The sequence below is a fragment of the Salvelinus alpinus genome, chromosome 29, assembly GCF_045679555.1.
Source record: "Salvelinus alpinus chromosome 29, SLU_Salpinus.1, whole genome shotgun sequence".
In the NCBI taxonomy this organism is placed as follows: Eukaryota; Metazoa; Chordata; class Actinopteri; order Salmoniformes; family Salmonidae; genus Salvelinus; species Salvelinus alpinus.
Window position 1 is genome coordinate 38,141,430 of NC_092114.1, and position 27,538 is coordinate 38,168,967.

General features: G+C 43.1%; 3 protein-coding genes across 11 annotated transcripts in view; 2 read left to right on the plus strand and 1 right to left on the minus strand.

Moving 5' to 3' along the window:
- Nucleotides 1–6,157, minus strand: part of LOC139558957 (autotaxin-like) — a 38,183-nt gene extending 32,026 nt beyond the window's left edge. For both annotated transcript variants that reach the window (XM_071374488.1, XM_071374487.1), the window contains exons 1-10: nt 5,861–6,157; nt 4,325–4,430; nt 3,726–3,881; nt 3,036–3,161; nt 2,553–2,613; nt 2,192–2,289; nt 1,741–1,820; nt 1,402–1,521; nt 1,109–1,164; nt 437–502 (exon numbers count right to left, since the gene is read on the minus strand). In XM_071374488.1, the coding sequence (XP_071230589.1) occupies nt 437–502; nt 1,109–1,164; nt 1,402–1,521; nt 1,741–1,820; nt 2,192–2,289; nt 2,553–2,613; nt 3,036–3,161; nt 3,726–3,881; nt 4,325–4,430; nt 5,861–5,878 (887 nt within the window). In that variant the 5' untranslated portion in view covers nt 5,879–6,157. The remainder of the gene's footprint in view (nt 1–436; nt 503–1,108; nt 1,165–1,401; nt 1,522–1,740; nt 1,821–2,191; nt 2,290–2,552; nt 2,614–3,035; nt 3,162–3,725; nt 3,882–4,324; nt 4,431–5,860) is intronic.
- Nucleotides 4,402–24,471, plus strand: LOC139558958 (DEP domain-containing mTOR-interacting protein-like). 4 transcript variants are annotated; one of them, XM_071374492.1, is made up of 6 exons: nt 6,559–6,703; nt 8,788–8,867; nt 22,439–22,570; nt 22,697–22,767; nt 22,919–23,023; nt 23,204–24,471. In XM_071374492.1, the coding sequence occupies exons 3-6, from the start codon at nt 22,462–22,464 to the stop codon at nt 23,330–23,332; spliced, it is 414 nt and encodes a 137-aa protein (XP_071230593.1). In that variant the 5' UTR covers nt 6,559–6,703; nt 8,788–8,867; nt 22,439–22,461; the 3' UTR covers nt 23,333–24,471. The 4 variants fall into 4 exon arrangements, with proteins under 4 accessions (XP_071230594.1, XP_071230591.1, XP_071230593.1 ...); XM_071374493.1 differs by lacking the exons at nt 6,559–6,703; nt 8,788–8,867 and adding an exon at nt 4,402–4,507; XM_071374490.1 differs by lacking the exon at nt 8,788–8,867 and having other exon boundaries at nt 6,552–6,703.
- A 2,436-nt stretch (nt 24,472–26,907) lies between these two features.
- Nucleotides 26,908–27,538, plus strand: part of LOC139558960 (collagen alpha-1(XIV) chain-like) — a 95,389-nt gene continuing 94,758 nt past the window's right edge. For 2 of the 5 annotated variants that reach the window (XM_071374497.1, XM_071374498.1), the window contains exon 1: nt 26,908–27,223. The gene's annotated coding sequence lies outside the window, so the exon portion shown is untranslated. The remainder of the gene's footprint in view (nt 27,224–27,538) is intronic. The other 3 variants (XM_071374494.1, XM_071374495.1, XM_071374499.1) reach the window with 2 other exon arrangements.

A 27,538-nucleotide genomic window follows, 5' to 3' on the forward strand; every position in this document is an offset into this window, starting at 1 on the left:
AGACACACAGCTCAACCACTGACCCATACTCAGTACAGACACACAGCTCAAACACTGACCTCAGTACAGACACACAGCTCAACCACTGGCCTCAGTACAGACACACAGCTCAACCTCTGACCTCAGTACAGACACACAGCTCAACCACTGGCCTCAGTACAGACACACAGCTCAACCACTGACCCCAGTACAGACACACAGCTCAACCACTGACCCCAGTACAGACACACAGCTCAACCACTGACCCATAATCAGTACAGTAGCTTGCTTCTCTATTCAGTATCTATTAATACTCTTATATATATTAATGCTCCCGCCCCCTCCCAAATTAGTCCATCTGAGTGTCTTGGGGAAATTTGGTTGGACAAATTGGTGGAAGTGAGGTTGGCACAGGTTGATGTTAACATGAAATGAGCATTGGGGATGAATATCTAACCTCTCATCGTCAGGAAGACTTAGCCAACGCAAGATGGTCAGGATTCTCCTCTCCAGTGGAATCACCCTGCAACGACACAGACATGTCAGTCAAGTATACTGACCAAGGTATCTCAAAAATCCAAAAGGGTGCCAAAACGTAGAAATATCAACCAAAGTGTTCGTCTGGCAGTCTAACGTGGCTCTCATGTTTGTATACTAATTAGGGAAACTTGCTAGCAAAACAAGCTGGGCTCTACGCTACCATGCTTTGAGAGCTCAATGGACAATGTGTCTGCTTGTATGGGGGGTATTGTTTGTAAAGATGTGCTGTAGGATGGACCAGCTCCCTCGTGCTTATTAGGTCATAGATATGCAAATGTTTGCGTCATTTCACAAGTAAAATCACAACTTATTTGTATGTATATTGACCCTTATCATCATCTTTATACTAAGTTTCACCACTCAATGGAGGGGGGGTTTAAAGATGGTAATACCATGGATCCTTTAGCTATTTGATTTGGAATATTTGGACCCCTGTAGGTATAAAAAATATATATACAAATGATTTGATACAATATTGAATTTGGCCTTTACTGCTATAGCCCATAGAAACGCACTGAATAACACATTCATAAAGGGCAAAACTGACAGTCAAAAAACTAAAAGTAATTGACAAAGAGAGTTAACACACCACGGCCAGAAGAAGGTGCCTGCCTTCACCCCTTGCTTCTCTGCAGTGATCCAGATCTACAGACATACAGGGAAACAAGCATTGTTCCAAGCACAGATATAAAACATGAGGCATACAGTATGCAAAAAACCCATTCACTTATTATCTTATCCATTCTTAAAACCACTTGATGCTGCTCCAAGTTGCTATCTTACACTAGAAATGTCATTGTGCTTCTGCAAACGTATTGGTGTATTTCCCTAAGTTTAAAAACGGTGTAAGTGTGAAGAATTGGACAGTATCTATACACTCACAGGTTGGCCACCCCACCAGCGGTGGTTCAGTTTCTCCCTCCCCCTCAAGTGGAAGTTGGCGTCGAACACAGGGTCATGCATGGAGTTTCCCACTATTCCATGAGACTCAGGATAAAGCCCCTTGAAAACATCACAACTCACAGAGTTACCAGAGAAACATCATTGAAACATAAGTGATCTGTTTAAAAGTTGTTACAATGTTATTATAATGTTGTTACATGCTGTTACAATGTACATGGACATGTATTGGAAACCATCTAATTGAAAACATATTTTATTTCAAGTTTCAATAAAACAGTGGAAATTCATATGGACATGCATCGGAATAAGTAAACATACCGTGGCAAGAGTATACAAATTGGGGAAAGTTTTGGAGGGGTACACTGGTCGCATGTAGGGTGCATGAGTGCCACATGTTCCTATATGGAAATAAATTAGCCAATGATCAGTAGCCTAGAATCTTTCATCACACTGCATGATAACTAAACACATCCATTCTGATCTAAAACATAATAGAGTAGAGTAGCGGGTGTTTTTTTCCTAGACACCCCTATGCCTTCTATGTAGTTTTTCCTAGCCACTGTGCTTCTGCCTCTGCATGGCTTGCTCTTTGGGGTTTTAGGCTGGGTATCTGTAAGCTACTTTATGACAACTGCTAACGTAAAAACGACTTTATAAAATAAATGTGATTGACATGCAAGTTGCCTGGGTACTTCACCTTTTCTGCTTTCAACGCCATTAGCTACAGTATGGCCTATCTAGTGTCAGGATGTGAGTGGGAGTGACTTACTCAGTTTCTCCAGGTTGGGGATCACCGCTTTGCCCTTCTTCATGTAGGAGGCCCGGAACCCATCCACCGACAGCATGATCAGAGGAGGGCGGATAAAACTGGGAAGAATGATCAAATACTCAAAAGCTGTCATGGAAAATTTCATGTTGATAAGATGTCACTTCTTTAGTTTACACAAATTATATGGGAACCATATGGCCTAGCAGTGTTAGTGCCAACAGGGCTACTGGTTCCAGTCCAAGTTGGAGGTGACTGCTCAACTGCTGCCACTTTCCCCAGACCATGAAGCCATTGTCGCTGTTTCTGAGGACAAAATCATAAATAATAAGAAAACATTCTTGAGTTTTTGATTCAAACCTACCCTGCAGGACATTCAGGGCCTGTGATGTCCTCACACTCACCGTCCACCCATTTAGTGTCTCCTGCAATAGGAGAATTGGAAAAGTCTAGCACATGATCTAGTAAAAGTCTGTTGCCGGTACTTTGGAATTTGATTCAAAATAAGAATTTTCTTCACACTGCTTGTTGCAATGTTTCACTTCTTCATTTCGAAAATATGCAGATTAGCAAGGGTTGTCAGAGTATGAGGATGATACGTATAATACATGAAGAATGTGAAAGTTACTCACAGCTTGCACTTTTTATCGGTTCATTGTAGAGCAAACAACATATGTGAAGCTAATGCACTTCTGTCCAAAGGAAAATGCAAGACAAGAAACCAAAGCCCACATCCTATGTCACCTTCTAACCAACTGCCTTCCCATTTGTGTCTCAATATGGAATGAACTGACCTAAATTAACTTTCTTCAACAGCCTTTCATACATCCCAAGTTTGAGTGTGTACCTTTGCAGAGGGCTTTGTAGTTGGTGCAGCAGTCTCCTTTCTCCAGACAATCTTCTGAGCAGTGGCATGCATGCTCATCATTCCTCGTCTCCCCACAGCGATCTTCACTGCACTCAAAGCCACCCGCTGCACCAGGGAAGGGACATAAGAGTCTGTATTCAGCATCAACAACTAGCTACAACAGGACCATAGTCATGACTCATGCACACAAATCAATCAGAAAGCAAATTCAATATCAGCCATTTTTTTTATTTGGTTTAATTATTTTCAAAAGTAGTGGATGGTTATAATCTGTTCATATTGGGGATTGTAAACTTGGTGGTTCGAGCCCTGAATGCTGATTGGCTAAAACCCATGGTACATCAGACCGTATACCATGGGTATGACAAAACATTTATTTTTACTGCTATAATTACGTTGGTAACCAGTTGATAATAGCATTAAGGCACCTCGGGTGTTTGTGGTATACGGCCAATATACCACGGCTAAGGGCTGTATACAGGCACTCCTTGTTGCGTGATGCTTAAGAACAGCCCTTAGCCATGGTATAATAGCAATAATGCACCTCGGGTGTTAGTGGTATACGGCCATATACCACACCCCATCGGGCCTATTGTGCAATTATACCATGGCACCACAGTAAGAGACACCGTAAGAGAAAATAGTTCAAAGACAAGCTGGTACACAAACCTGTTTTTAAACAGTGCTCATCGAAATCTGAGCAGCAGCTGTAGTAGGTTTTGCACAAGTTGTCACATCTGCAACCTGGCGGTAAAGCTTCTTCCAATTCGAAACATCTGCCCTTACATGATCCTGCTGAACTAACCCACAGGGAGTCTGAGATAGCTGGGACAAGAGAACACCATTACACAATGCTAAGGAGACACGCCAACTCCAAGTGACTCTGACTCAACTTCCCATGGACGTGTCCTAGTATGGATACCATATTCACTAGAAAATACTTCAATGCATTGAAAATGTAGCCTGGTAAACCCAGTTTGTGTGTTGCACATAAAAAACTATGGGATTATGACAAGACAAGGGCTAAAGGCGATCAAGCTGCAGAAAATGTAACGTCAATCTTAAATATTGGGTTACTACAGTTCCAGAAAAAAGGTACAATATGGAAGAAAATGAACAGTGGTGATGCCAAAGAACAATTTCCATCCTCGAAGGGACAAAACAGTTATATTATTCTCTATTTTACTCTACTGTAATAAAACCATTATTAGCCAATTGAGTGTCAGGGCAGGAAAGGCCAGATGTCAACACAGAGATTAATCTCTCACTTTTGGTTTGTGGCGGAGATCCTGCATCTTCTCCAGGTCGACTTGCTTGAAAGACATATGCCACACTAACACTGGATCCCGCAAGGAGTGCGAAGAGAACAACTAACTGAGAAGAAGAGATACACGTCATCCTAAAGCTGTTCACACAACATCAGAATCAAGGAGTCAAGCCTAGACCATGAGGTAATCCACCTGATGAATTCAAACAAATCCAAAAATAATTTTCTACTAGTGCGAAAATACAAGTTATAGGTAGGTACTGTGACAACTTAGTATTTGTATACTGGTTGATGTCAACTACATTCAAATACTCAAGCTGAGCATGATTTAGCTTACACTGTACAATGGAACCAATGGAATAGTCCCAAAAGTGCACATTTACAGCAAAATCAAGTGCACCTCAAATAGGCTAATAAGTATTTGACCTACAGCCCATATTTGACTCTGGTCTAACCATAGCACCATCATTTTGACAAATATTTTGTTACTAGTGTATGTACTGTATGTGTTGAGCTTCAGATATGATTCAACAATCATTGAAGAGAGGAACATAATATTTCTTTAGCTTGAAATACTCCTTTAAATTCATCACAACAAGTGGTTGTCTTTTGTTATTCCATAAACAGCCCACGGATTGACGCAGTTTGAAGAGAGGTTTGTTTTCCTAATGGAGAACAGAAAATCTGAATTTATGTATAATAACTTAATTATCATGGCAAAATATTTCCTACACAAATGTTGCTTTTTAAAAACTACCCCCATGTTCATTGTATTTCGAACGAGGTAATTTGATCCCTGAATAGACCCCCAAGTGTATTTATTTAGATTATTATTTATTTTGTACAAGTTTGCTGGGCTATTGAAACAAATCTTTGTATATGTGACATTTTCTGGGGGGGATAAACAAATAAACATCTCAATAAGAGGCTGATATTTAAGTAAATTAAGAGAAGACTTAAATGAATGTGATTAATTATAGGCTAATCAATCTGAACAGACGATTCCTGTCACTCATTTGCGACAATATTGTTTCAAGTTCACCTGAACTGTTGCAGTTAAACTGATACATCTGAAACAGGCCTGCCTATTCCGTTTCAGTTGAAACGTTCAAATAATAGCTGGCATCATTTAAGATGAATGAAGAACAATTAGTCACAGAACGTAATGGAGCCTTACAGTACATGACTTCAAAATATTAATCATTAGCCAATTAGCTTGTTTACTTGCCCGGGTAAACAAGTGCGTGTGCCACTATTTGCAGACTGTAGCCTACCGAAAATGTGGCTATTAATTAATTGTTTATTTTCGTTGAAGACAATATATTATTGAATAGGATGAATAATTACATACGTTTACTAATAGCTCGCTTGCAAGATCTGGACGCCTGTCAATACGATTCAAAGTACAATTTATTCCCTACACCTATCAATATGTTGCAAGGACGCATTTTGCATTTTGTCAGGTTGTCCAAAAGAAATCCAAGAATTTCAAGACTACATTTCAGAATACAACAATTATGCAACAACTTTACCGTACCAATTTTCCCAGTAACATGTTCCAAATAGCGTATCCTCCTCTTTAGCATTCCCCAAAAGAGTCCAAAAATTGTGGGCAAAGTCCACCTCTGACCGTTCTGAATCGATGACCAGGGCGCAGGGGTTCAGCGTGGTTGAGTTGTCTTGCTCAATTGTCTTTTTGCTGCAAACCAATGCGGATTAAGTAATGGTGCCAGCTGCACTGTGGTACAATGGTGCTGCTGGCAGATGTTCTGTAAACCATAGTCACTAAACTGTGGGTCAACTCGACTCGCGCAATGACAGAGGGAGAGGGAGAGAGAGGCGCCCCGAGAGAGAAGGGGGTGGGTTTTTATAAAAACAACTTTCTCTACTACAGTGTATGTTGAAATGACAGCTGTAAAATCATGTAGCTGCCAAATTTGAGAAAACACCACACCAAGAACTTGCTTGGAAAAGGCCTTGGGAGCATAGATGAAATTGCCACGGGGATGGGTCCCCCCCAATATTCTGAAAAGGTCGACTGCCCCCCCCCCCAATTAAATGTATATCCTATCTTATTTGGGGGGGGGTGGGAGCCCCCTGGAGGTCAGAACAACCCAGATAGTATATGGACATGTCATTAGCAATGTCAACATGTATAGAATTGCGGGAAATTTGCTTTAACAGTTGACTTTGGGCACGAACAAAAGAAATGGGGTGTGCCTTTGGGGGTTCATCGGTGTGTGATTTTGGTCATGTGTACCACGACCGACGTAGCTAGTTTGTTAACTAAGCTAGTCACTTGTAGCTAGCCAGTAACTCCTCCAGTATGTCATGATGTCATTTCACAGGATTTGTTTTTGGACGGAAGCTGTAGAGATTGGTAAGAAATGGCACTTCTGTAGCCAAATATCTTATTCATTCATTTGTTTAGATTTCTAAGCATTAAATGACCTGGTATGATGGTGCATTGATCAGTTATACAGTTTAAAGCTGTTATTTTTGTCAACCTTTAAAGTAACTGCCCAGTGTTTGCAGATTTCTATGAAATATGTTAATTACAGCAGCTTTTCTGTGTTGGAATGGTGTGGGCGTACCCCAACAACAGAATGGTGTGAGCATATACCGGTCATACAAAATATTCCTGCGAGTAGAACGTTGATTGGCCAGATCATCCTCCTCTATAAGGAAATAGCAAGCATTTTTTGAACAGTATATTTGAGATACAAATTTGAGGTGGGGTTTTTAAAGTGTTTTTTCTCCTATTTATACTTTGGCCACAAATATGAGTATAGGATGAGTCAACAACATTACTTGGGTATGAGTTAACAGAATAGTAACTTCTAAAAGTAAGATTTTCACTGGACAGTTACTTTAAAACTGCAACATTTTCTCTCATCCTCTTAGCAATATGGGAAGAATAGCATGAGATGAGCTATAAAACAGCAGATTTTAATCCCTGCCCCAGAAGTTGCTTTAAAACTGCAAAATTGTCTCTCAGATTCATGACACAATGTGTAGAATAGCATTATTAAACTGCAAATGTTTCTCTCTGCCCCATGGCAAAATGTGTTGAAATGCAGGAAGTAAGCTGTTTTCATGATGGGGGGCCTATCAAATCAAATCAAATCAAATTTATTTATAAAGCCCTGTTTACATCAGCTGATATCTCAAAGTGCTGTACAGAAACCCAGCCTAAAACCCCAAACAGCAAGCAATGCAGGTGTAGAAGCACGGTGGCTAGGAAAAACTCCCTAGAAAGGCCAAAACCTAGGAATAAACCTAGAGAGGAACCAGGCTATGAGGGGTGGCCAGTCCTCTTCTGGCTGTGACGGGTGGTGATTATAACAGAACATGGCCAAGATGTTCAAATGTTCATAAATGACCAGCATGGTCAAATAATAATAATCACAGTAGTTGTTGAGGGTGCAACAAATTTCACTTATCCTTCCACTTATACTGTGTTTTCAAAATACCCCTCCATATACCCCTCAAAATATCTACACCCTTGCATGGGAGGTGAGCGCACAGAGTTATTCAGATAACAGATAGGCCTCTACTGTATGTCAGATATGGCATGTGTCCCCTTGTCGACCTCTACTTGTGGTGCTAAGGATTTGACTTGAAATTGACACCTTATTGAAATATGTTTTGAAAATGCATTGAAAAGCACTCCTCTTGCCCTTTGTAATTGCCTGTGTGATTTTGACAGGGTAACACATACTTTTTTAGGTATGAGTCCTCGATTTCATTTACTACAACAAATACTCCCCATTCTGTATAGTTTACCGATCATTCTGTTCTGTTTACTGAGTCAAAGGGGGATGTCACAATGCAAAGGGAACTGTTACTCAATGCTCCTCTCAAGGCTGTCCCAGAAGTATAGAGGGTTCAACCCGCCCACATGGGCATCTTTCAGTGCATGCTGATATATAGTACAGTACACAATGTTATATTCCATTCATTTTGCAGGGGCTCTTATTCACAGAATTATAAAGATGCCAATGTTACCAATACTCCGAAATCTGTATTTTTATTCTGGCAGTCAAGCTCTTTACAGGAGCCTCTCTGTCGCTGCTTTACTGTTTTGAAACTAATCAGGACAACCTTTGCTTGAGGGCATCCACTTCCTAAAATGTACACTGATGTTATGAAATATTTATGAAACAATGGTTTTTTATTCAGCCGTTGGAGGCTTAGGGAGTCATGGGTAGCTGTTGAATGACACAGCATTAAGATTTAGACCTTGTCCTGTCTAATTGAGCTATTAGGCCTCTGGAGCAGATTATCTGGCATGGCCATGGAACAATTTGATTGGGCCGTGAACCTCTGCTACCTGGAGCTATGCTTACCTCTTTGATCCTACAGGAAGTTGGATTGGATAGGGTTTCAACTTCCATGTCACCTGGGGACCAGATTAATTAAACATTTTCTTTCTCTCTCGTTCTCTCTCTCTCTCTGAAAAAGGGCTTCATTCAACTTCCGACACGGACTAAAATGACAGACTGTCTTGGATTGGACACAGTCTCGTTCCCCCTCAGGCTCTGGTTGGCTAACTTTACTATAAGGACACTTATTGGATATGGTTTCTAACAATGTTATCTTGCAATTTTTGACCAGAGAATACTGCATGTAAGAGCCCTGGAGTTTTTTTTTTCAAACTCCAGATACCCACCACAAGTTGAAATGGTTAAAGAAAATACATTAGACAAAGAAGAATATCATGAATTTGTGAGTTTATCACTGCTCCACATGCAGTATTGCTTGAGACCCACCCTGCTTCAGTCTTTGTACAGTCAAAAGTGTCAACCACTATGACAGACCTAAAAGGAAACATTGTTTCCACTCTAGATTAATTGAACATATTAAGAATTTCCCAGGAATAAAATTGACAGTAATATGGTTATAGGAAGTGAGGTCAAGAGTATACTCAAATAAGCTTGTGATGACATTGCTTGAGAGCAATGTGAAAGAGCACACCACTGCACTTTGGACAAAGTTTGTAAATATTTGCCCTACCACACAAACACACAGAGAGTATTCACCTGTCACAACGTAAAGATTACTTGTCAGCCTATGAGGCATTTCTCTGATCTTTATTAGCCAGTGTACCTTATTGATGCCATTGGGTTTCTTTCTGACAATGATGGTGTCTGTCAGCTAATCCCAGCAAAGGTTAACCGGACAGCTAGGTCTATAAGCCTCCCGGGTGGCGCAGTGGTCTAGAGCACTGCATCGCAGTGCTAGCTGTGCCACCAGAGTCTCTGGGTTCACGCCCAGGCTCTGCCGCAGCCGGCCGCGACCGGGAGGTCCGTGGGGCGACGCACAATTGGCTTAGCGTCGTCCGGGTTAGGGAGGGTTTGGCCGGTAGGGATATGTGGATATTGTAAGGTATAAAGTGTGTAAAGTGTAAAGCGGATATTGTAAGTGGTTGTTCCACTGGATATCATAAGGTGAATGCACCAATTTGTAAGTCGCTCTGGATAAGAGCGTCTGCTAAATGACTTAAAAAAAAAAAAAAAAAAAAAAAAAAAAAAATATATATGCCTCAATTAAAGTGAATGGAAAATATATGATTTTATTTGGTGCTTATCCATCTATTAATTTGGGGCATGTAGCTGGATCTACACTAACATTGGAATCATAATGACAGACTACTTTTGAGGTCTGAAAACATTATGATTTCAAAGTCCCTTTAAAGACATCATTGTATATTTGTGTATGTTACCCTTTTCTTGGAATATGTATTCCATGTAATGTTTACAGAAGACTAATCATATTAAAGGTAATCTCTGCAATCCAGAACCAAATCTTGCTTGACTGCTAGCTTCCGCCAGCTTCTAGATTTGGGTCTGCGGGGAAAGTCTGAGATGTTTCGCCTAGTACAAGTGGCAGAACCACGGCAGACAAGTCGGTAGCAGACAAATCAACATCCCCTCCCTTCTTAAAGCCTCGGCCAAGTCTAAGAGCCAAAAGAACCCCTCCTCTTTCCAAAATCCAAAAGATGCCAACCAGGTGTAGGTACACTCATACAAAATTGTGATTTGTCCAAGGAAACAGTGACACAAAAACCAGAGCACCAGTAGAATTGTTCCTCATAATACTAATACCACATAGCCTATGGACAGATGTAACATTTGACTCTTTTACCTTATTCATGTTGTTTATTGCTCAGTGTGTTGCATAGAGTTGCATAGAATTTTGACCACACAGCCCACTAATGTAAGACCATTGACCTACAGTTGAAGTCGGAAGTTTACATACACTTAGGTTGGGGTCATTAAAACTTGTTTTTCAACCACTCCACACATTTCTTGTTAACAAACTATAGTTTTGGCAAGTCGGTTAGGACATCTACTTTGTGCACGACACAAGTAATTTTTCCAACAATTGTTTACAGATAGATTATTTCACTTATAATTCACTGTATCACAATTCCAGTGGGTCAGAAGTTTACACACACTAATTTGACTGTGCCTTTAAACAGCTTGGAAAATTCCCGAAAAGGATGTCATGGCTTTAGAAGCTTCTGATAGGCTAATTGACATAATTTGAGTCAATTGGAGGTGTACCTGTTGATGTATTTCAAGGCCTACCTTCAAAATCAGTGCCTCTTTGCTTGACATCATGGGAAAATCAAAGTAATCAGCCAATACCTGAGAAAAAATTGTGTAGACCTGCACCAGTCTGGTTCATCCTTGGGAGCAATTTCCAAATGCCTGCAGGTACCACGTTCATCTGTACAAACAATAGTATGCAAGTAAAAACACCATGGGACCACGCAGCCGTCATACCGCTCAGGAAGGAAGTGCGTTCTGTCTCCTAGAGATGAACGTACTTTGGTGCAAAAAATGCAAATCAATCCCAGAACAACAGCAAAGGACCTTGTGAAGATGCTGGAGGAAACAAGTACAAAAGTATCTATATCCACAGTAAAACAAGTCCTATATCGACATAACCTGAAAGGTAGGAAGCCACTGCTCCAAAACTGCAATTAAAAAGCCAGACTATGATTTGCAACTGCACATAGGGACAAAGATCGTCTTTTTTGGATAAATGTCCTCTGGTCTGATGAAAGAAAAATTGAAGTATCAGTCTCATCAGTATCATATCAGTTTGTCTCTGTGGATGGTTTGTCCTCTGACAAATCAACTGTAAATTTCGGTGTTCCTCAAGGTTACGTTTTGGACCACTATTGTTTTCACTATATATTTTACCTCTTGGTGATGTCATTTGGAAACATAATGTTAAATTTCACTGCTATGCGGATGACACACAGCTGTACATTTCGATGAAACATGGTGAAGCCCCAAAATTGCCCTACCTGGAAGCCTGTGTTTCAGACATAAGGAAGTGGATGGCTGCAAACTTTCTACTTTTAAACTCGGACAAAAGAGATGCTTGTTCTAGGTCCCAAGAAACAAGGAGATCTTCTGTTGAATCTGACAATTAATCTTGATGGTTGTACAGTCGTCTCAAATAAAACTGTGAAGGACCTCGGCGTTACTCTGGACACTGATCTCTCTTTTGACGAACATATTAAGACTGTTTCAAGGACAGCTTTTTTCCATCTACGTAACATTGCAAAAATCTGAAATTTTCTGTCCAAAAATTATGCAGAAAAATGAATCCATGCTTTTGTCACTTCTAGGTTAGACTACTGTAATGCTCTACTTTCCGGCTACCCGGATAAAGCACTAAATAAACTTCAGTTAGTGCTAAACACGGCTGCTAGAATCTTGACTAGAAACCAAAAATGTGATCATATTACTCCAGTGCTCTACACTGGCTTCCTGTTAAGGCAAGGGCTGATTTCAAGGTTTTACTGCTAACCTACAAAGCATTACATGGGATTGCTCCTACCTATCTTTCCGATTTGGTCCTGCCGTACATACCTACACGTACGCTACGGTGTCACGATCGTGTGGAGGAGAGACGGACCAAAACGCAGCATGTGGAAAATAAGCCATCTTCCTTTTATTATAGAAGAAGGCAAAACGAAACAAAACACTTACAAACTAACAAAACAAATAAACGACCGTGAAGCTAATAAACGTAGTGCACACACACATGCTACAAACGTTCAGACATAGACAATTCCCCACAACAAACTAAAGCCTATGGCTACCCTAAATATGGCTCCCAATCAGAGACAACAGAAACCAGCTGTCTCTAATTGGGAACCCATTCAGGCAACCATAGACTTTCCTAGAACAACTACACACAACATAGACACTGCTAGACAACTATACTAAACATAAACCCAACTACTCTAAATAAACCCCCTAAACCTTACAATCACCCTGGACACTACAAAACCCACATAAATACCCATGTCACACCCTGACCTAACTAAAATAATAAAGAAAACAAAGAATACTAAGGCCAGGGCGTGACATAGCCCCCCCCTTAAGGTGCGAACTCCGGGCGCACCAGCACAAAGTCTAGGGGAGGGCCTGGGTGGGCATCTGACCACGGTGGTGGCTCAGGCTCAGGGCGAGGTCCCCACCCCACCATAGTCAATCCCAGCTTCTGTAGCCTCCCCACAATGACCACCCTCCAAATAACCCCACCTAAATTAAGGGGCATCTCCAGGATAAGGAGCAGCACCGGAATGAGGGGCAACACCGGAATGAGGGGCAACACCAGAATGAGGGGCAACACCAGAATGAGGGGCAACACCAGAATGACTGGCGGATCCTGGCTGGCTGGCTCTGGACGCTCTTGGCTGGTTGACGGCTCTGGACGGTCATGGCTGGCTGACGGCTCTGGACGGTCATGGCTGGCTGACGGCTCTGGACGGTCATGGCTGGCTGACGGCTCTGGACGGTCATGGCTGGCTGACGGCTCTGGACGGTCATGGCTGGCTGACGGCTCTGGACGGTCATGGCTGGCTGACGGCTCTGGACGGTCATGGCTCGCTGACGGCTCTGGACGGTCATGGCTCGCTGACGGCTCTGGACGGTCATGGCTCGCTGACGGCTCTGGACGGTCATGGCTCGCTGACGGCTCTGGACGGTCATGGCTCGCTGACGGCTCTGGACGGTCATGGCTCGCTGACGGCTCTGGACGGTCATGGCTCGCTGACGGCTCTGGACGGTCATGGCTCGCTGACGGCTCTGGACGGTCATGGCTCGCTGACGGCTCTGGACGGTCATGGCTCGCTGACGGCTCTGGACGGTCATGGCTCGCTGACGGCTCTGGACGGTCATGGCTGGCGGAAGGCTCTGGCTGATCCGGTCTGGCGGAAGGCTCTGGCTGATCCGGTCTGGCGGAAGGCTCTGGCTGATCCGGTCTGGCGGAAGGCTCTGGCTGATCCGGTCTGGCGGAAGGCTCTGGCTGATCCGGTCTGGCGGAAGGCTCTGGCTGATCCGGTCTGGCGGAAGGCTCTGGCTGATCCGGTCTGGCGGAAGGCTCTAGCGGCTCCTGTCTGGCGGACGGCTCTGTAGGCTCATGGCAGACGGGCGGCTTTGCAGGCTCATGGCAGACGGGCGGCTTTGCAGGCTCATGGCAGACGGACAGTTCAGACGGCGTATGGCAGACGGGCAGTTCAGGCGCCGCTGGGCAGACGGGCAGTTCAGGCGCCGCTGGGCAGACGGGCAGTTCAGGCGCCGCTGGGCAGACGGGCAGTTCAGGCGCCGCTGGGCAGACGGGCAGTTCAGGCGCCGCTGGGCAGACGGGCAGTTCAGGCGCCGCTGGGCAGACGGGCAGTTCAGGCGCCGCTGGGCAGACGGGCAGTTCAGGCGCCGCTGGGCAGACGGGCAGTTCAGGCGCCGCTGGGCAGACGGCAGACTCTGGCCGGCTGAGACGCACTATAGGCCTGGTGCGTGGTACCGGAACAGGAGGTACCGGGCTAAGGACACGCACCTTCCGGCTAGTGCGGGGAACAACAACAGGGCACACTGGACTCTCGTGGCGCACTCTAGGCCTGGTGCGTGGTACCGGAACTGGAGGTACCGGGCTGAGGGCACGCACCTCAGGGCGAGTGCGGGGAGAAGGAACAGTGCGTACAGGGCTCTGGAGACGCACAGGAGGCTTGGTGCGTGGTGCCGGAACTGGAGGCACTGGGCTGGAGACACGCACCATAGGGAGAGTGCGTGGAGGAGGAACAGGGCTCTGGAGATGCACTGGAAGCCTGGTGCGTGGTGTAGGCACTGGTGGTACTGAGCTGGGGTGGGAAGGTGGCGCCGGATATACCGGACCGTGAAGGAGGACACGTGCTCTTGAGCACCGAGCCTCCCCAACCTCACCAGGTTGAATGGTCCCCGTAGCCCTGCCAGTGCGGCGAGGTGGAATAGCCCGCACTGGGCTATGCAGGCGAACCGGGGACACCACCTGTAAGGCTGGTGCCATGTACGCCGGCCCGAGGAGACGTACTGGAGACCAGATACGTTGGGCCGGCTTCATGGCACTCGGCTCGATGCCCAACCTAGCCCTCCCAGTGCGGCAAGGTGGAATAGCCCGCACTGGGCTAAGCACGCGTACTGGGGACACCGTGCGCTTTACCGCATAACACGGTGTCTGACCAGTACGACGCCCTCTTACTCCACGGCAAGCCCGGGGAGTTGGCTCAGGTATCCAACCCGGCTTCGCCACACTCCCCTTTAGCCCCCCCCCAAGAAATTTTTGGGTGTTACTCACGGGCTTCCAGCCACTCTGCCTTGCCTTTGCCTCATAAAACCGCCTCTCCGCTTTCGCTGCCTCCAGCTCCGCTTTGGGACGGCGATATTCCCCTGGCTGAGTCCAGGGTCCTTTGCCGTCCAGGATCTCCTCCCATGTCCATGAGTCCTGTTTACTTTGCCGCTGTTGTTGGTTCCGATCATGCTGCTTGATCCTGTTGTGGTGGGGAATTCTGTCAACATCGTGTGGAGGAGAGACGGACCAAAACGCAGCATGTGGAAAATAAGCCATCTTCCTTTTATTATAGAAGAAGGCAAAACGAAACAAAACACTTACAAACTAACAAAACAAATAAACGACCGTGAAGCTAATAAACGTAGTGCACACACACATGCTACAAACGTTCAGACATAGACAATTCCCCACAACAAACTAAAGCCTATGGCTACCCTAAATATGGCTCCCAATCAGAGACAACAGAAACCAGCTGTCTCTAATTGGGAACCCATTCAGGCAACCATAGACTTTCCTAGAACAACTACACACAACATAGACACTGCTAGACAACTATACTAAACATAAACCCAACTACTCTAAATAAACCCCCTAAACCTTACAATCACCCTGGACACTACAAAACCCACATAAATACCCATGTCACACCCTGACCTAACTAAAATAATAAAGAAAACAAAGAATACTAAGGCCAGGGCGTGACATACGGTCACAAGACGCAGGCCTCCTAATTGTCCCTAGAATTTCTAAGCAAACAGCTGGAGGCAGGGCTTTCTCCTATAGAGCTCCATTTTTATGGGATGGTCTGCCTACCCATGTGAGAGACGCAGACTCGGTCTCAACCTTTAAGTCTTTATTGAAGACTCATCTCTTCAGTAGGTCCTATGATTGAGTGTAGTCTGGCCCAGGAGTGTGAAGGTGAACGGAAAGGCACTGAAGCAACGAACCACCCTTGCTGTCTCTGCCTGGCCGGTTCCCCTCTCTCCACTGGGATTCTCTGCCTCTAACCCTATTACAGGGGCTGAGTCACTGGCTTACTGGTGCTCTTCCATGCCATCCCTAGGAGGGGTGCGTCACTTGAGTGGGTTGAGTCACTGACGTGATTTTCCTGTCGGGGTTGGCGCCCCCCCCTTGGGTTGTGCCGTGGCGGAGATCTTTGTGGCCTATACTCGGCCTTGTCTCAGGATGGTAAGTTGGTGGTTGAAGATATCCCTCTAGTGGTGTGGGGGCTGTGCTTTGGCAAAGTGGGTGGGGTTATATCCTGCCTGTTTGGCCCTGTCCGGGGGTATCGTTGGATGGGGCCACAGTGTCTCCCGACCCCTCCTGTCTCAGCCTCCAGTATTTATGCTGCAGTAGTTTGTGTCGGGGGGCTAGGGTCAGTCTGTTATATCTGGAGTTTTTCTCCTGTCTTATCCGGTGTCCTGTGTGAATTTAAGTATGCTCTCTCTAATTCTCTTTCTTTGCACCCTCGACATCCACTGTGATTATTATTATTTGACCCTGATGGTCATCTATGGACATTTTAACATCTTGGCCATGTTCTGTTATAATCTCCACCCGGCACAGCCAGAAGACTGGCCACCCCTCATAGCCTGGTTATGCTTTAGGTTTCTTCCTAGGTTCTGGCCTTTCTAGGGAGTTCTTCCTAGCCACCGTGCTTCTACATCTGCATTGCTTGCTGTTTGGGGTTTTAGGCTGGGTTTCTGTACAGCACTTTGAGATATCAGCTGATGTAAGAAGGGCTTTATAAATACATTTGATTTGATTTAGAACTGTTTGGCCATAATGACCATCGTTATGTTTGGAGGAAAAAGGGGGACGCTTGCAAGCCGAAGAACACCATCCCAACCGTGAAGCACGGGGGTGGCAGCATCATGTTGTGGGGGTGCTTTGCTGCAGGAGGGACTGGTTCACTTCACAAAATAGATGGCATCATGAGGCAGGAAAATTATGTGGATATATCTCAAGACATCAGTCAGGAAGTTAAAGCTTGGTTGCAAATGGGTCTTCCAAATGGACAATGACCCCAAGCATACTTCCAAAGTTGAGGAAAAATGGCTTACAAAGCTCTGACCTCAATCCCATAGAAAATGTGAGGGCAGAACTGAAAAAGCGTGTGCGAGCAAGGAGGCCTACAAACCTGACTTAGTTACACCAGCTCTGTTAGGAGGAATGGGCCAAAATTTACCCAACTTATTGTGGGAAGCATGTGGAAGGCTACCCGAAACGTTTGACCCAAGTTAAACAATTTCAAGGCAATGCTACCAAATTCTAATTGAGTGTATGTAAACTTCTGGGAATGTGATGAAAGAAATAAAAGCTGAAATAAATTATTCTCTCTACTATTATTCTGACATTTCACATTCTTAAAATAAAGTGGTGATCCTAACTGACCCAAGACAGGGAATTTTTCCACGGATTAAATGTCAGGAATTGTAAAAAACGGAGTTTAAATGTATTTGGCTAAGGTGTATGTAAACTTCCGACTTCAACTGTATCATCAATTTTTAAGTAAAAAATGTAGCAACTGCAAATTTCCGTTTTAAACAAATTTGCACTTTGGTGCTGTAGCGTCGACAGCTTGATTAAAAATTGGTATTTTTCCAAATAATTTACCAAGTCTAAATCTGACATTGATTTGAATTTACAGAAAAATACAGTATGATCTACTACCATCTGCATTGGGACTCTTGAACTTCTCATGCTGAAACATACTGTCTCTGTTGGTGAATAGTGGTACTGTCATAATTTCTACTTCTGCGTAACCTACAGTCATATGCTCTTTGTTACAGCACTGTTGATTATGTACGACTACAAATATGAGTCTGGCTGGATCATGACTGCTTGTTATTTATCTTGTCCATTGTTAGAAACAAATTTAGATGTCCTCAATAATCATGATCAACAAAATGGTTGTGGTTTGGTAGTCCGTCTATGGCCAGTAGATGGCAATGTTATCTATAATACATGTCCATTTTAGTCATTTAGCAGACAACTCTTATCCAGAGAAACTTACAGTAGTGCGTGCATACATTTTTATACTGGTCCCCCGTGGGAATCAAACCCACAACCCACAACCCTGGCATTGCAAGTACTCTACCAAGTGAGCCACATGGGGTTAATACAAAAAGCACCGTAACAGTGGTCACCAACCCTGGTATTGTTAACACTACACCCAGCTGACCAACCATTGTCTCTTGAAAAGTGTGTCATTCCTTCAACCATCTGTCAACTGACTTGAAATGGCAATGGTTAAAAAAAGGACTGTGAAATGACACTGTGTGCCTGCCATTGCTATCATGTAGGCCTATAGCAAGGGTGGACTCTGTTACACTTGATACAAAGCAAGGACAAATTTCAACTACATTTGTGGTTCAAATGTATTACATGTGCTGATAAACAGTAAGTCATGTGGTAATACTATCATGTTGACTGTACTGTCATCTTGCAATTCTCTAAACTTAGCTTATCTTCTATATTTTTGTCACTGTTCAGTGCAGGCTTTTATGGTCATCTTGACATGCGGAGACATGTCTTGAAGGACATTAGTCCACATACAGCATAGTACATACTTTACAGCTTACTGCGCTTTATATAACAGTGGCCTTATGTGACTCACACACTACCTTTTCTGGAAATCCGGAGGCATCTATCTTTGAGCAGAGCCTAACTGTTAGTATTAGTAGTATAATATCCAGGAACATTCTGTTATTTTATTTGGGGACATATGGGAAAGAGCTTTGCACTACATGTGGGTTTTATTGAATTGAGCCCTAAGTCTACAGATGTAGGAGCTTAATTTGTGCTAGTTTGCTACAGAAGGAAAATAATCCTGCAGCAACAAGAAATGTGAATCATGTGGTTTATAATTCATGGACAGGTTTTTGTAGGGGTTGATGCATTTTTCGTTAGGACAATAGCCTACAAGTTTGCATTGAATAGCCTACAAGTTTGCATTTCCTGCTGAGGCAACAGAATAGTGATCAAAGGAAGATCGTACATCTGTATGTAAGATAAGGCCTATATAAAGTTATTGAGCTGTATGTTTTCTAAATACCAGAGGCAGTGTGTCATCCATATCAGACTTTATCAGCCTATTGATCATGACTCACCTCTATACAGTGGGGTGCCATGACAAAAACCTCTCAATGTGAGCAAGACAAAGGAGCTGATTGTGTTCAATAGGAAAGGAGGACCGGCCACCATTAACATCGATGGGGCTGAAGTGGAGCTGATTGAGAGTTTCAAGTTCCTTGGTGTCCACATCACCAACAAACTATCATGGTCCAAACACACCAAGACAGTTGTGAAGAAGGCACAACAACAAGTCTCCCCTTCAGGAGACTGAAAATATTTGGTATGGGTCCCCAGATCCTCAAAAAGTTCTACAGCTGCACCATCAAGAGCAGGCCTGGGCAATTCCAGTCCTTGGGGGCCTGATTGATGTCACACAATTTGAAACAATTTTTTTTGAATTTTAGCACCCTTTTCTCCCCATTTTCGTGGTATCCAACTATCTTGTCTCATCGCTACAACTCCCGTACGGGCTCGGGAGAGACGAAGGTCGAAAGCCATGCGTCCTCCGAAACACAACCCAACCAAGCCGCACTGCGCCCAAACCCTCCCTAACCCGGACGACGCTTGGCCACATTGGCCTAGCGTCGTCCGGGTTAGGGAGGGTTTGGCCGGTAGGAATATCCTTGTCTCATTGCGCACTAGCGACTCCTGTGGCGGGCCGGGCTCAGGTCGGTCGCCAGGTGCTTCCCCTGACACATTGGTGCGGCTGGCTTCTGGGTTGGATGCACGCTGTGTTAAGAAGCAGTGCGGCTTGGTTGGGTTGTGTTTCGGAGGACACATGGCTTTCGACCTTCGTCTCTCCCGAGCCCGTACGGGAGTTGTAGCGATGAGACAAGATAGTAACTACTAACAATCGGACCTCCCGGTCGCGGCCGGCTGCGACAGAGCCTGGGCGCGAACCCAGAGTCTCTGGTGGTGCAGCTAGCACTGCGATGCAGTGCCCTAGACCACTGCGCCACCCGGGAGGCCCACTAATTTCATTTTTAACTGAAGATCATGATTAGTTGATTATTGGAGTCAGGTGTGTTAGCTGGGGCTGGGGCAAAAGTGTGACACCAATCAGGCTCCCGAGGATTGGAATTGCCCAGGCCTGATCAAGAGCATCCTGACCGGTTGCATCACCGCTATGGCAACTGCTCGGCATCTGACCATAAGGCGCTACAAAGGGTAGTGCGTACATCACTGGGGCCAAGCTTCCTGACATCCAGGACCTATATACTAGGCGGTGTCAGAGGAAGGCCCAAAAAATTGTCAAAGACTCCAGTCACCCAAGTGACTGTTCTCTCTGCTACCGCACGGCAAGTCTAAGACCAAAAAGGCTCCTTAACAGCTTCTACCCCCAAGCCATAAGACTGCTGAACAATTCATCAAATGGCCACACGGGCAATTAATCAAATGACCCCCCCCCCCCTTTGTTTTTACACTGTTGCTACTCACTGTTTATTATCTATGCATAGTCACTATGCATAGATAATAAACAGTGAGTAACAACAGTGTAAATAACATTTCATTTGATTTGAGGATGTCTCTACCTTTTAGCAATGTGAGAGGAAAGAGACATTGCTATTGCATATTGCTCTCTGGCCAGGTAACCAGGCAAAGGAACCACAGAATAGAGGTCATTAATGTTATACTACGGATTATGGTGCACTCAGTGTTGGTGTGTGGTCAATGATCATCTTGGTTTGATGATCATCTTGGTTTGTCATTGAATTATACAATAAACTTTCTCTTGGATATAGTCCACATAATCTAGGACAGTGATAGTAAACTATACAGCAGGATGACTGTATCATATTGTTTTAAAAAGTGTTGAACAGGTTCATTGACCTCAATGACAATCAGCAAACACATGGACGCTTTTGTTTCTAGAAACATGTATGTTTGATCCTATTTTGTTCTATTTGCTACTGCTCTTAAATTTCCTGTAGGTTCTTTGTTTTCAAATGACCAATGGTATTATATAGGCCTGTTATATAATTGGGTAAATACGTTGAATATTGTATTTGTAGAAGCAAATACCTCATGCTGTCAACAGCTAGGAATGTTCTTGATTTATCTCACAGAATGCCATTATCACTAGGTCATTATCAGCAGTTTGTTTGTCTCTTTGTCATTGTGGATGTTGTTGCTGTTGATGTTGTTGAACCTTCCCGCTGTCCACGTCTCTCATACATTTATCATGACAGAGAATGTGTGTGTATGTATGTGTTTATGTGTGCGTATGTGTATGTGTAACAGAGAATATCCAGTCATTCCACTCCATCTTGCCTGACCACAGTGACCAGTGGAAAACTCCACTGTGTCTGTCCCTACCTCCATTAGAACATTAGTGATCCCAATGCCTTTCTCAGCTCTTATCTCCTACCCTGGGATAGCCTGGCAACAAGGCATCCCTCAACTCCTCCCTCTCCCTCCAAGCCAGCCTAGAATGTTTACTCTTTCTGGGGGTTAACATTTAACATTTACACCGGAGCACCATAGCTGACTGCAGCATCAGAAATAGTAGACAGCAACTTCCCAAGTTACTTGGCACTTTGAAGTGGATTTAATTGTATTATGGGACCTCGGACAGCTGGTAAGGGCTACTTTTATTATGTGAGGCAAATATGTGAAAAGTGTTGATTTTAGGTATACTGAAATTGTTTTAGGTTTACTTGCTACTTGCTATATATTATTGTGTCTCTTGTTAAATCATAAACATTGGTGTTGAGTTCACCTTTATGAGTGTTGTGAATACAATGGTATAACAAGTAAATGTGGAACTGTTTTCACTTGTACTTGGGCTCTTACTAAGTATTTTTAAATGATCACATTTATTTGTTATTTTGGAGAGATTGAGAACAATTTTATTGATGACAAATGATAGATCAGTCCAATTATATTAAACTATAAATTAGAAGAGATACAGAACATAGATGAAAGCACTATTGCATTGAGTTTGACTGGGGGTGAATTCTACCTTTATTTTATGTGCCATCATAATGGTATGCTGGTGATTGTTATGTAGCTAAGTGCAGTATCCATAGCTACATGGATAGGCTGGTACATAAATATTAGCTTGTCAGGAAGTGTTATTGTGATATCAATCAGGTCAGGGAGTGTTGATACAGCACATTGTGTGGCTATATTTGATTAACAGCAGACGCTTATTTCTCTCAAAACACTCATATATGAAATGGGAGGCAGGGGGGTATGTGGTGTGTGTTTGATGTGTTCTACTGTAGATACTACAGCACAGTAAACAGTTCTGAATGTGTGTGTGAAATTTCATAATGAATAACATGGCTTCCTTTTGTTATTAGTGTTTTTTCCTCTCAGTACACTTTGTCAATCACTCTCAATTATACAACATGTCTATGTTCTCTCCGTGCGATATCTCTATATATTCTTCTTCTCCTCTCAGTCACTCCATCCAAGGAAAGAAAGATGGTGTCTGGGGCGCATGATAACAGTCTTAGTAGTGGCAACATTGGGTATTATAACAGAGGCCCCACGCTTACCCCTACCTCACCTGTGCTGTCAAACCCCAAATCAGGTAAGAGTCTCTTTGGTCTTAATCTAAAGCTGTATCACGTCCTCTCTACTGTACAGATTCAATATAAACACCACTGTTCATGATTACACTGAGAACCTGCTAATTAAGTGTTTGCTCCATTGACAGTGCTGAAGAGACAAGTGAGTCCAGAGGAGCTGCAGAGACCAGGAAGCCCATACATAAAGAGGACGTTTACAGTACGTTACCACAGTGTTATCTCTTATTCATGCCAAAAGCATGAAACTCAACCATATATCATTCAAATCCATAACGTTTTTCACGAGTACATTATATTTGTGATTTTACTGACTATTTTCTTTTTAATTAATCTGATCAATCTATATCCAGATTGTGGGTGATGCGGTGGGCTGGGGATTTGTGGTCAGGGGGAGTAGGCCATGTCACATCCAGGCAGTGGACCCCAGTGGGCCTGCAGCAGTAGTAGGAGTGAAGGTGAGTACCATGGCATTGTGGGACATGTAGTGTAAAGAGCAGCTCCAGTGCCTCCGGGTTGATAGCTTTGTCAAATCAATATTGTTAGATGGGTACGCAATAAACGTCTTCCTCTGCTGTATGCAGCTCTCATAAATGATCTTCAGTACGTACAATATTTGACCAAAGTCTGTTTTCCAGGTGCGCCAGTTTGTGGTCTCTGTCAATGGTCTGAACGTCCTGTCTCTGGACTACAAGATGGTCAGAAACCTCATCCTCACTGGAAAACGAACCGTGGTCATGGAGATTATGGAGGAGTCTGATTGTTGAGGATGAGGTTGTATTGTATTCGGTTACAGTCAGCTTAAGGTCTCAGTCACCCATTGGCTCTTGGAGGCGGAAAGCTTAGAGTAAGAATGTGGACTGTATTGGCCCAAATAAATCCATAGAAACCTTATGACCTTGATATGGAGCGAAATGGACTTAGCTACATCATCGACCTGAGACGAGGGTCACAGAAACAGCAACCCCACAGAAACCTGATGAGCCCCACTGTGAAGACGTGTGTTTACATCATCAGTCCGAGACTGACCAGTGTTCCGTGGTTAACATGGTTCCAGCTTGTGCTTTTGTTCTCTTGAGGCGGTTTAGACTTTTGACCTGTGCGCCTACTCATTGCCATCCCCCTGCTGTTTGCTTTTCCATCCACTCCCTCCTATGCTCCAATGGAGGGTTCCTTCCTAGAAAGACAAGTATTTAGGGTGTTGTTGATAAGTGAGGTGGCACATATTGTAAACAACTCCATGCTTTCTGACATGGCAGAGGTGTTTTTAAATATAAGTTGTTTTGTTGAATTATCTTGGCATTTTGCTTTGAATATGTTTGGCATTGAATTCTTAAGTTTGGTAGCAGGAGCAATTTAACCATTGTATTTATATTGGCCTGGAAATAGCACAATACTGTCAAACTGCAGACCACATACTGTCGAGCAGCATAAAAAGGCCTGGATGTCATCTTGGTTTCTCAAATCAAATAAAACAAATCTGATTCCATTGCAATGTTTTTGGAAACCCACAATACTGACAAAAGTTCAAATAATCAATCAGTAGTAGCCTATCAATATGTTAATCGTTTTTTATTTTTGAAATAACAAATGAATGTATTATGTCAAAGTGAAATAGATAGATTATAGCAGTGATATTGTGGATTTTGTAGAATACTTCAAGTGTAATGCATGATCACATGGTGCAACATAAGGTATGAAGGACCAAAAGCACTAAGGATGTGTACTAGTATATAGCCATATACTGTAGCCTGACCCTATACATTTGCTATGATCAACTGATCTTTAGAGGGTATTAGTGCAGCCAGGCCAGCAAGGAGTATCTACATTTGTGTTAGTGTTTGATCAGTGTGTAAATATTTCAATTAGCCAATGAATTAATAAAATAAAGTAATTCAATTCAAAATATCAGCAAATGTGTATTTCAATGTATCAATGTTTATGATATGATTCATCACTTGCAAATAATACATTTTATAATCTTTAAAAAAAAGGAATCACATCAAATTAAGCAAATTATTTTAGCAACATCAAGATTATGGCTAGAATTTTTACTCTGCTTCAATCTAATGGCAATAAAGTAACAGCATGTATTGAACCATGACAGGTACTTTAAACTGCAATAAAATAAGAAATGACCTTGAAGATCATGATCGACAGGATCACATTGGCATTCATAGATTAAGTGGACATAATATCTGGTCAAGGAGAGCATGGTGCTATAATATCGTAGATGGGATAATGAACTATACAGTACATGGAACAACATTCAAAAACGTAAACAGAGCCATAGATTCCATATGGCTCTGACCACCAGGTGGCAGTATGTACCACATATACAACTCATATTCGCAAATTGGATCTCATTGAATGAATATCCAAATCTCTTTTACAGGCTTTTTCAGTACTTTAATATGTTTTTTTGTTTTGTCATCATGTTTGTTTGATGTCACATTTGCCACAATAATATTACAATCAATCGATCAAATTTTTTATAAAGCCCTTTTTACATCAGCTTATGTCACAAAGTGCTTATATAGAAACCCAGGCTAAAACCCCAAAGAGCAAGCAATGCAGATGTAGAAGCAAGGTGGCTAGAAAAAAACTCTGTGGAAAGGCAGGAACCTAGGAAGAAACCTAGAGGGGAACCAGCCTCTGAGGGGTGGCCAGTCCTCTTCTGGCTGTGCCCAGTGGAGATTATAAGAGTACATGGCCAATAACAAACTACAAGCTTTTTCCCTGCATTATATATTTTTTCCTGCATTATTATTAGGGCTGCTATCACTACAGAGTAATAGAGGGATACAAACATATCCAGCTTCGCGCCAGTTAGTGTAGGAAATGTAGGTTAAGATAACTCTCTTGAGGGAATTACAGGGGTTAAGGGCTCAAGGGTTTAAGTGCAGTAGCATGGAATGCTCTTTAGATGGGTCAGGGCATGTGTCAAAGGCAGAAATTGTGAGCTATTTCAAACTCCATCTAGTGGGGGGCTCAGCATTATAAATGCACAATAGATTTTGAAAATATTATTCTTTATCACCTCTGTCATGACCATGACCTTGGTGTCATGGCTATGCCTAAAACATGGCGTTCCTAACTACCCCTCTGAGCTTATAGAGAAGCATTTGACATTGGGCCAACTGGGAAAGGTGCGTAGCCTAAGACTGCATGGGGTTACCCATGCTAACTGTACTGCATTCAGTCACAGCCATCCTTTAGTCAATGACGTGTTAACTGTCCATTGATGAATGAGTAGTAGTTTGATGTGAGATGGTCTAATCAAAACAGTTATCTTGAAGTTACTCAAATAAGTTTAAAAAATATATATTTTTCAACAGCAAGGGTAGAGCCTGTGTGTTTGGAGCCATTTAATTAAAAAATGAATTGTGTGAAACATTAAACTTGATTGGATATTCATTAAAAAAAAAAATTAGGCTGCACTGGAGTGCCATCCTACTCATAACACCAATGTGGCAAATTCGGGGGTAACCTGCCAGGGACTCTGACCATCAGTTCAACACCTTAACCATTATTCCAAGAGGTCCAAACCTCTTGAAGCAGTTGCTAGGTTTGCTGCTATATGCTCAAAGTTAATAGTATCTTAGCGTGCTATACAGATCCTTGGGACGCGCCTAACCCAGTGAAGTTGACATTTAAAAAGGTTAAGGTAAGGGTTAAGGTTAGGGCTAGGTAAGGGTTATGGTTAAGATTAGGGCAGAGGTTAAGGTTAGTGTTTTCAGTTAGGGATGTCCCAAGGATCCTGGATTCCACTGGGCTTACTTCCACAGGCATGAACACATTTGATGTGGTCAAGAAAGGTATTTTTTAACAAATTCACTTTCCAGAAATTATTTTAGCCCTTACCCAACCAATAAAAATAAAACGCATCCTGATGGTACATATTTTGGTTACATAAGCATAAGATTGATAGACACTTTCATACATGTCCCATTTCATATTTAGCCAAGAACAACTTGCTGCACCCTGATGATAATGATAGCCAGATAGATGGAATGCAAACAAATAATAGAGCAGAGATGTGGATGGAGATATTATAAATTGAAACCTAAAATTGTTGACATATTCAGATTTTGAAGGACTAGGCTACTCAGAAACCATGCATGTAGCAGGTTCACAGGTAAATATTGTTGTTATAGGCCTACGTAACAACACGTATGTATGTGTGTGTGTATGTAATATAATAATAATATACATTATGCCAAGATGCCATATGGCTGGCTGATTAAGCTACCTAAATGTTTCAGCCAAATCAGTAAATTCTCCCGTAAGAGGAACGAACAATTGCACGCGCTCGTGCTGACCAGAAGCGCGCGAAAAATACATAGCTCACGGGAAGGGTGAATGAATAGCTCAAGGGATGGGTGAATGAATAGCTCAAAGGAATGGGTGAATGAATAGCTCAAAGGAATGGGTGAACGAATAGCTCAAAGGATGGGTGAACGAATAGCTCAAGGGATGGGTGAATGAATAGCTCAAGGGGTGGGTGAACGAATAGCAACGCGGGATACACCCACCTTCGCAAATCTGACACTGAAGGAGCGCGAGCTGAAGATAGTTTGCCAACAGCCGGCGAAGGAAGACACGCATGAAGGGTCCATTTGGAGCAATACTACCTGTAAACAAATGTTTTGAAAAAGGTATGATATATCTTCTTTGGTTTGGGATAAAGTCAGTGTTTTATTTCTACACATTCAAAGTAGAAGTGGTAGGAAGTGGAACGTCACCTGTCAGTGGTGGTCGTGGGGGCGCGTTTGACAATTTATGCAAATTTGGTTTAGTCAATTTACTTTATCTGTCGTATTTCGTCGATACTGTTTGTTTATCTCATTTATAATTAAAATATAATGTACAGTCGTTTTCAATGTTTTCCTAAATCTGTAGGCCTACACGAACCATTATCGAGGATAGTTGACTACTACTGTGGTTTGCCTGTAGGTTACTCCTGCAATTTC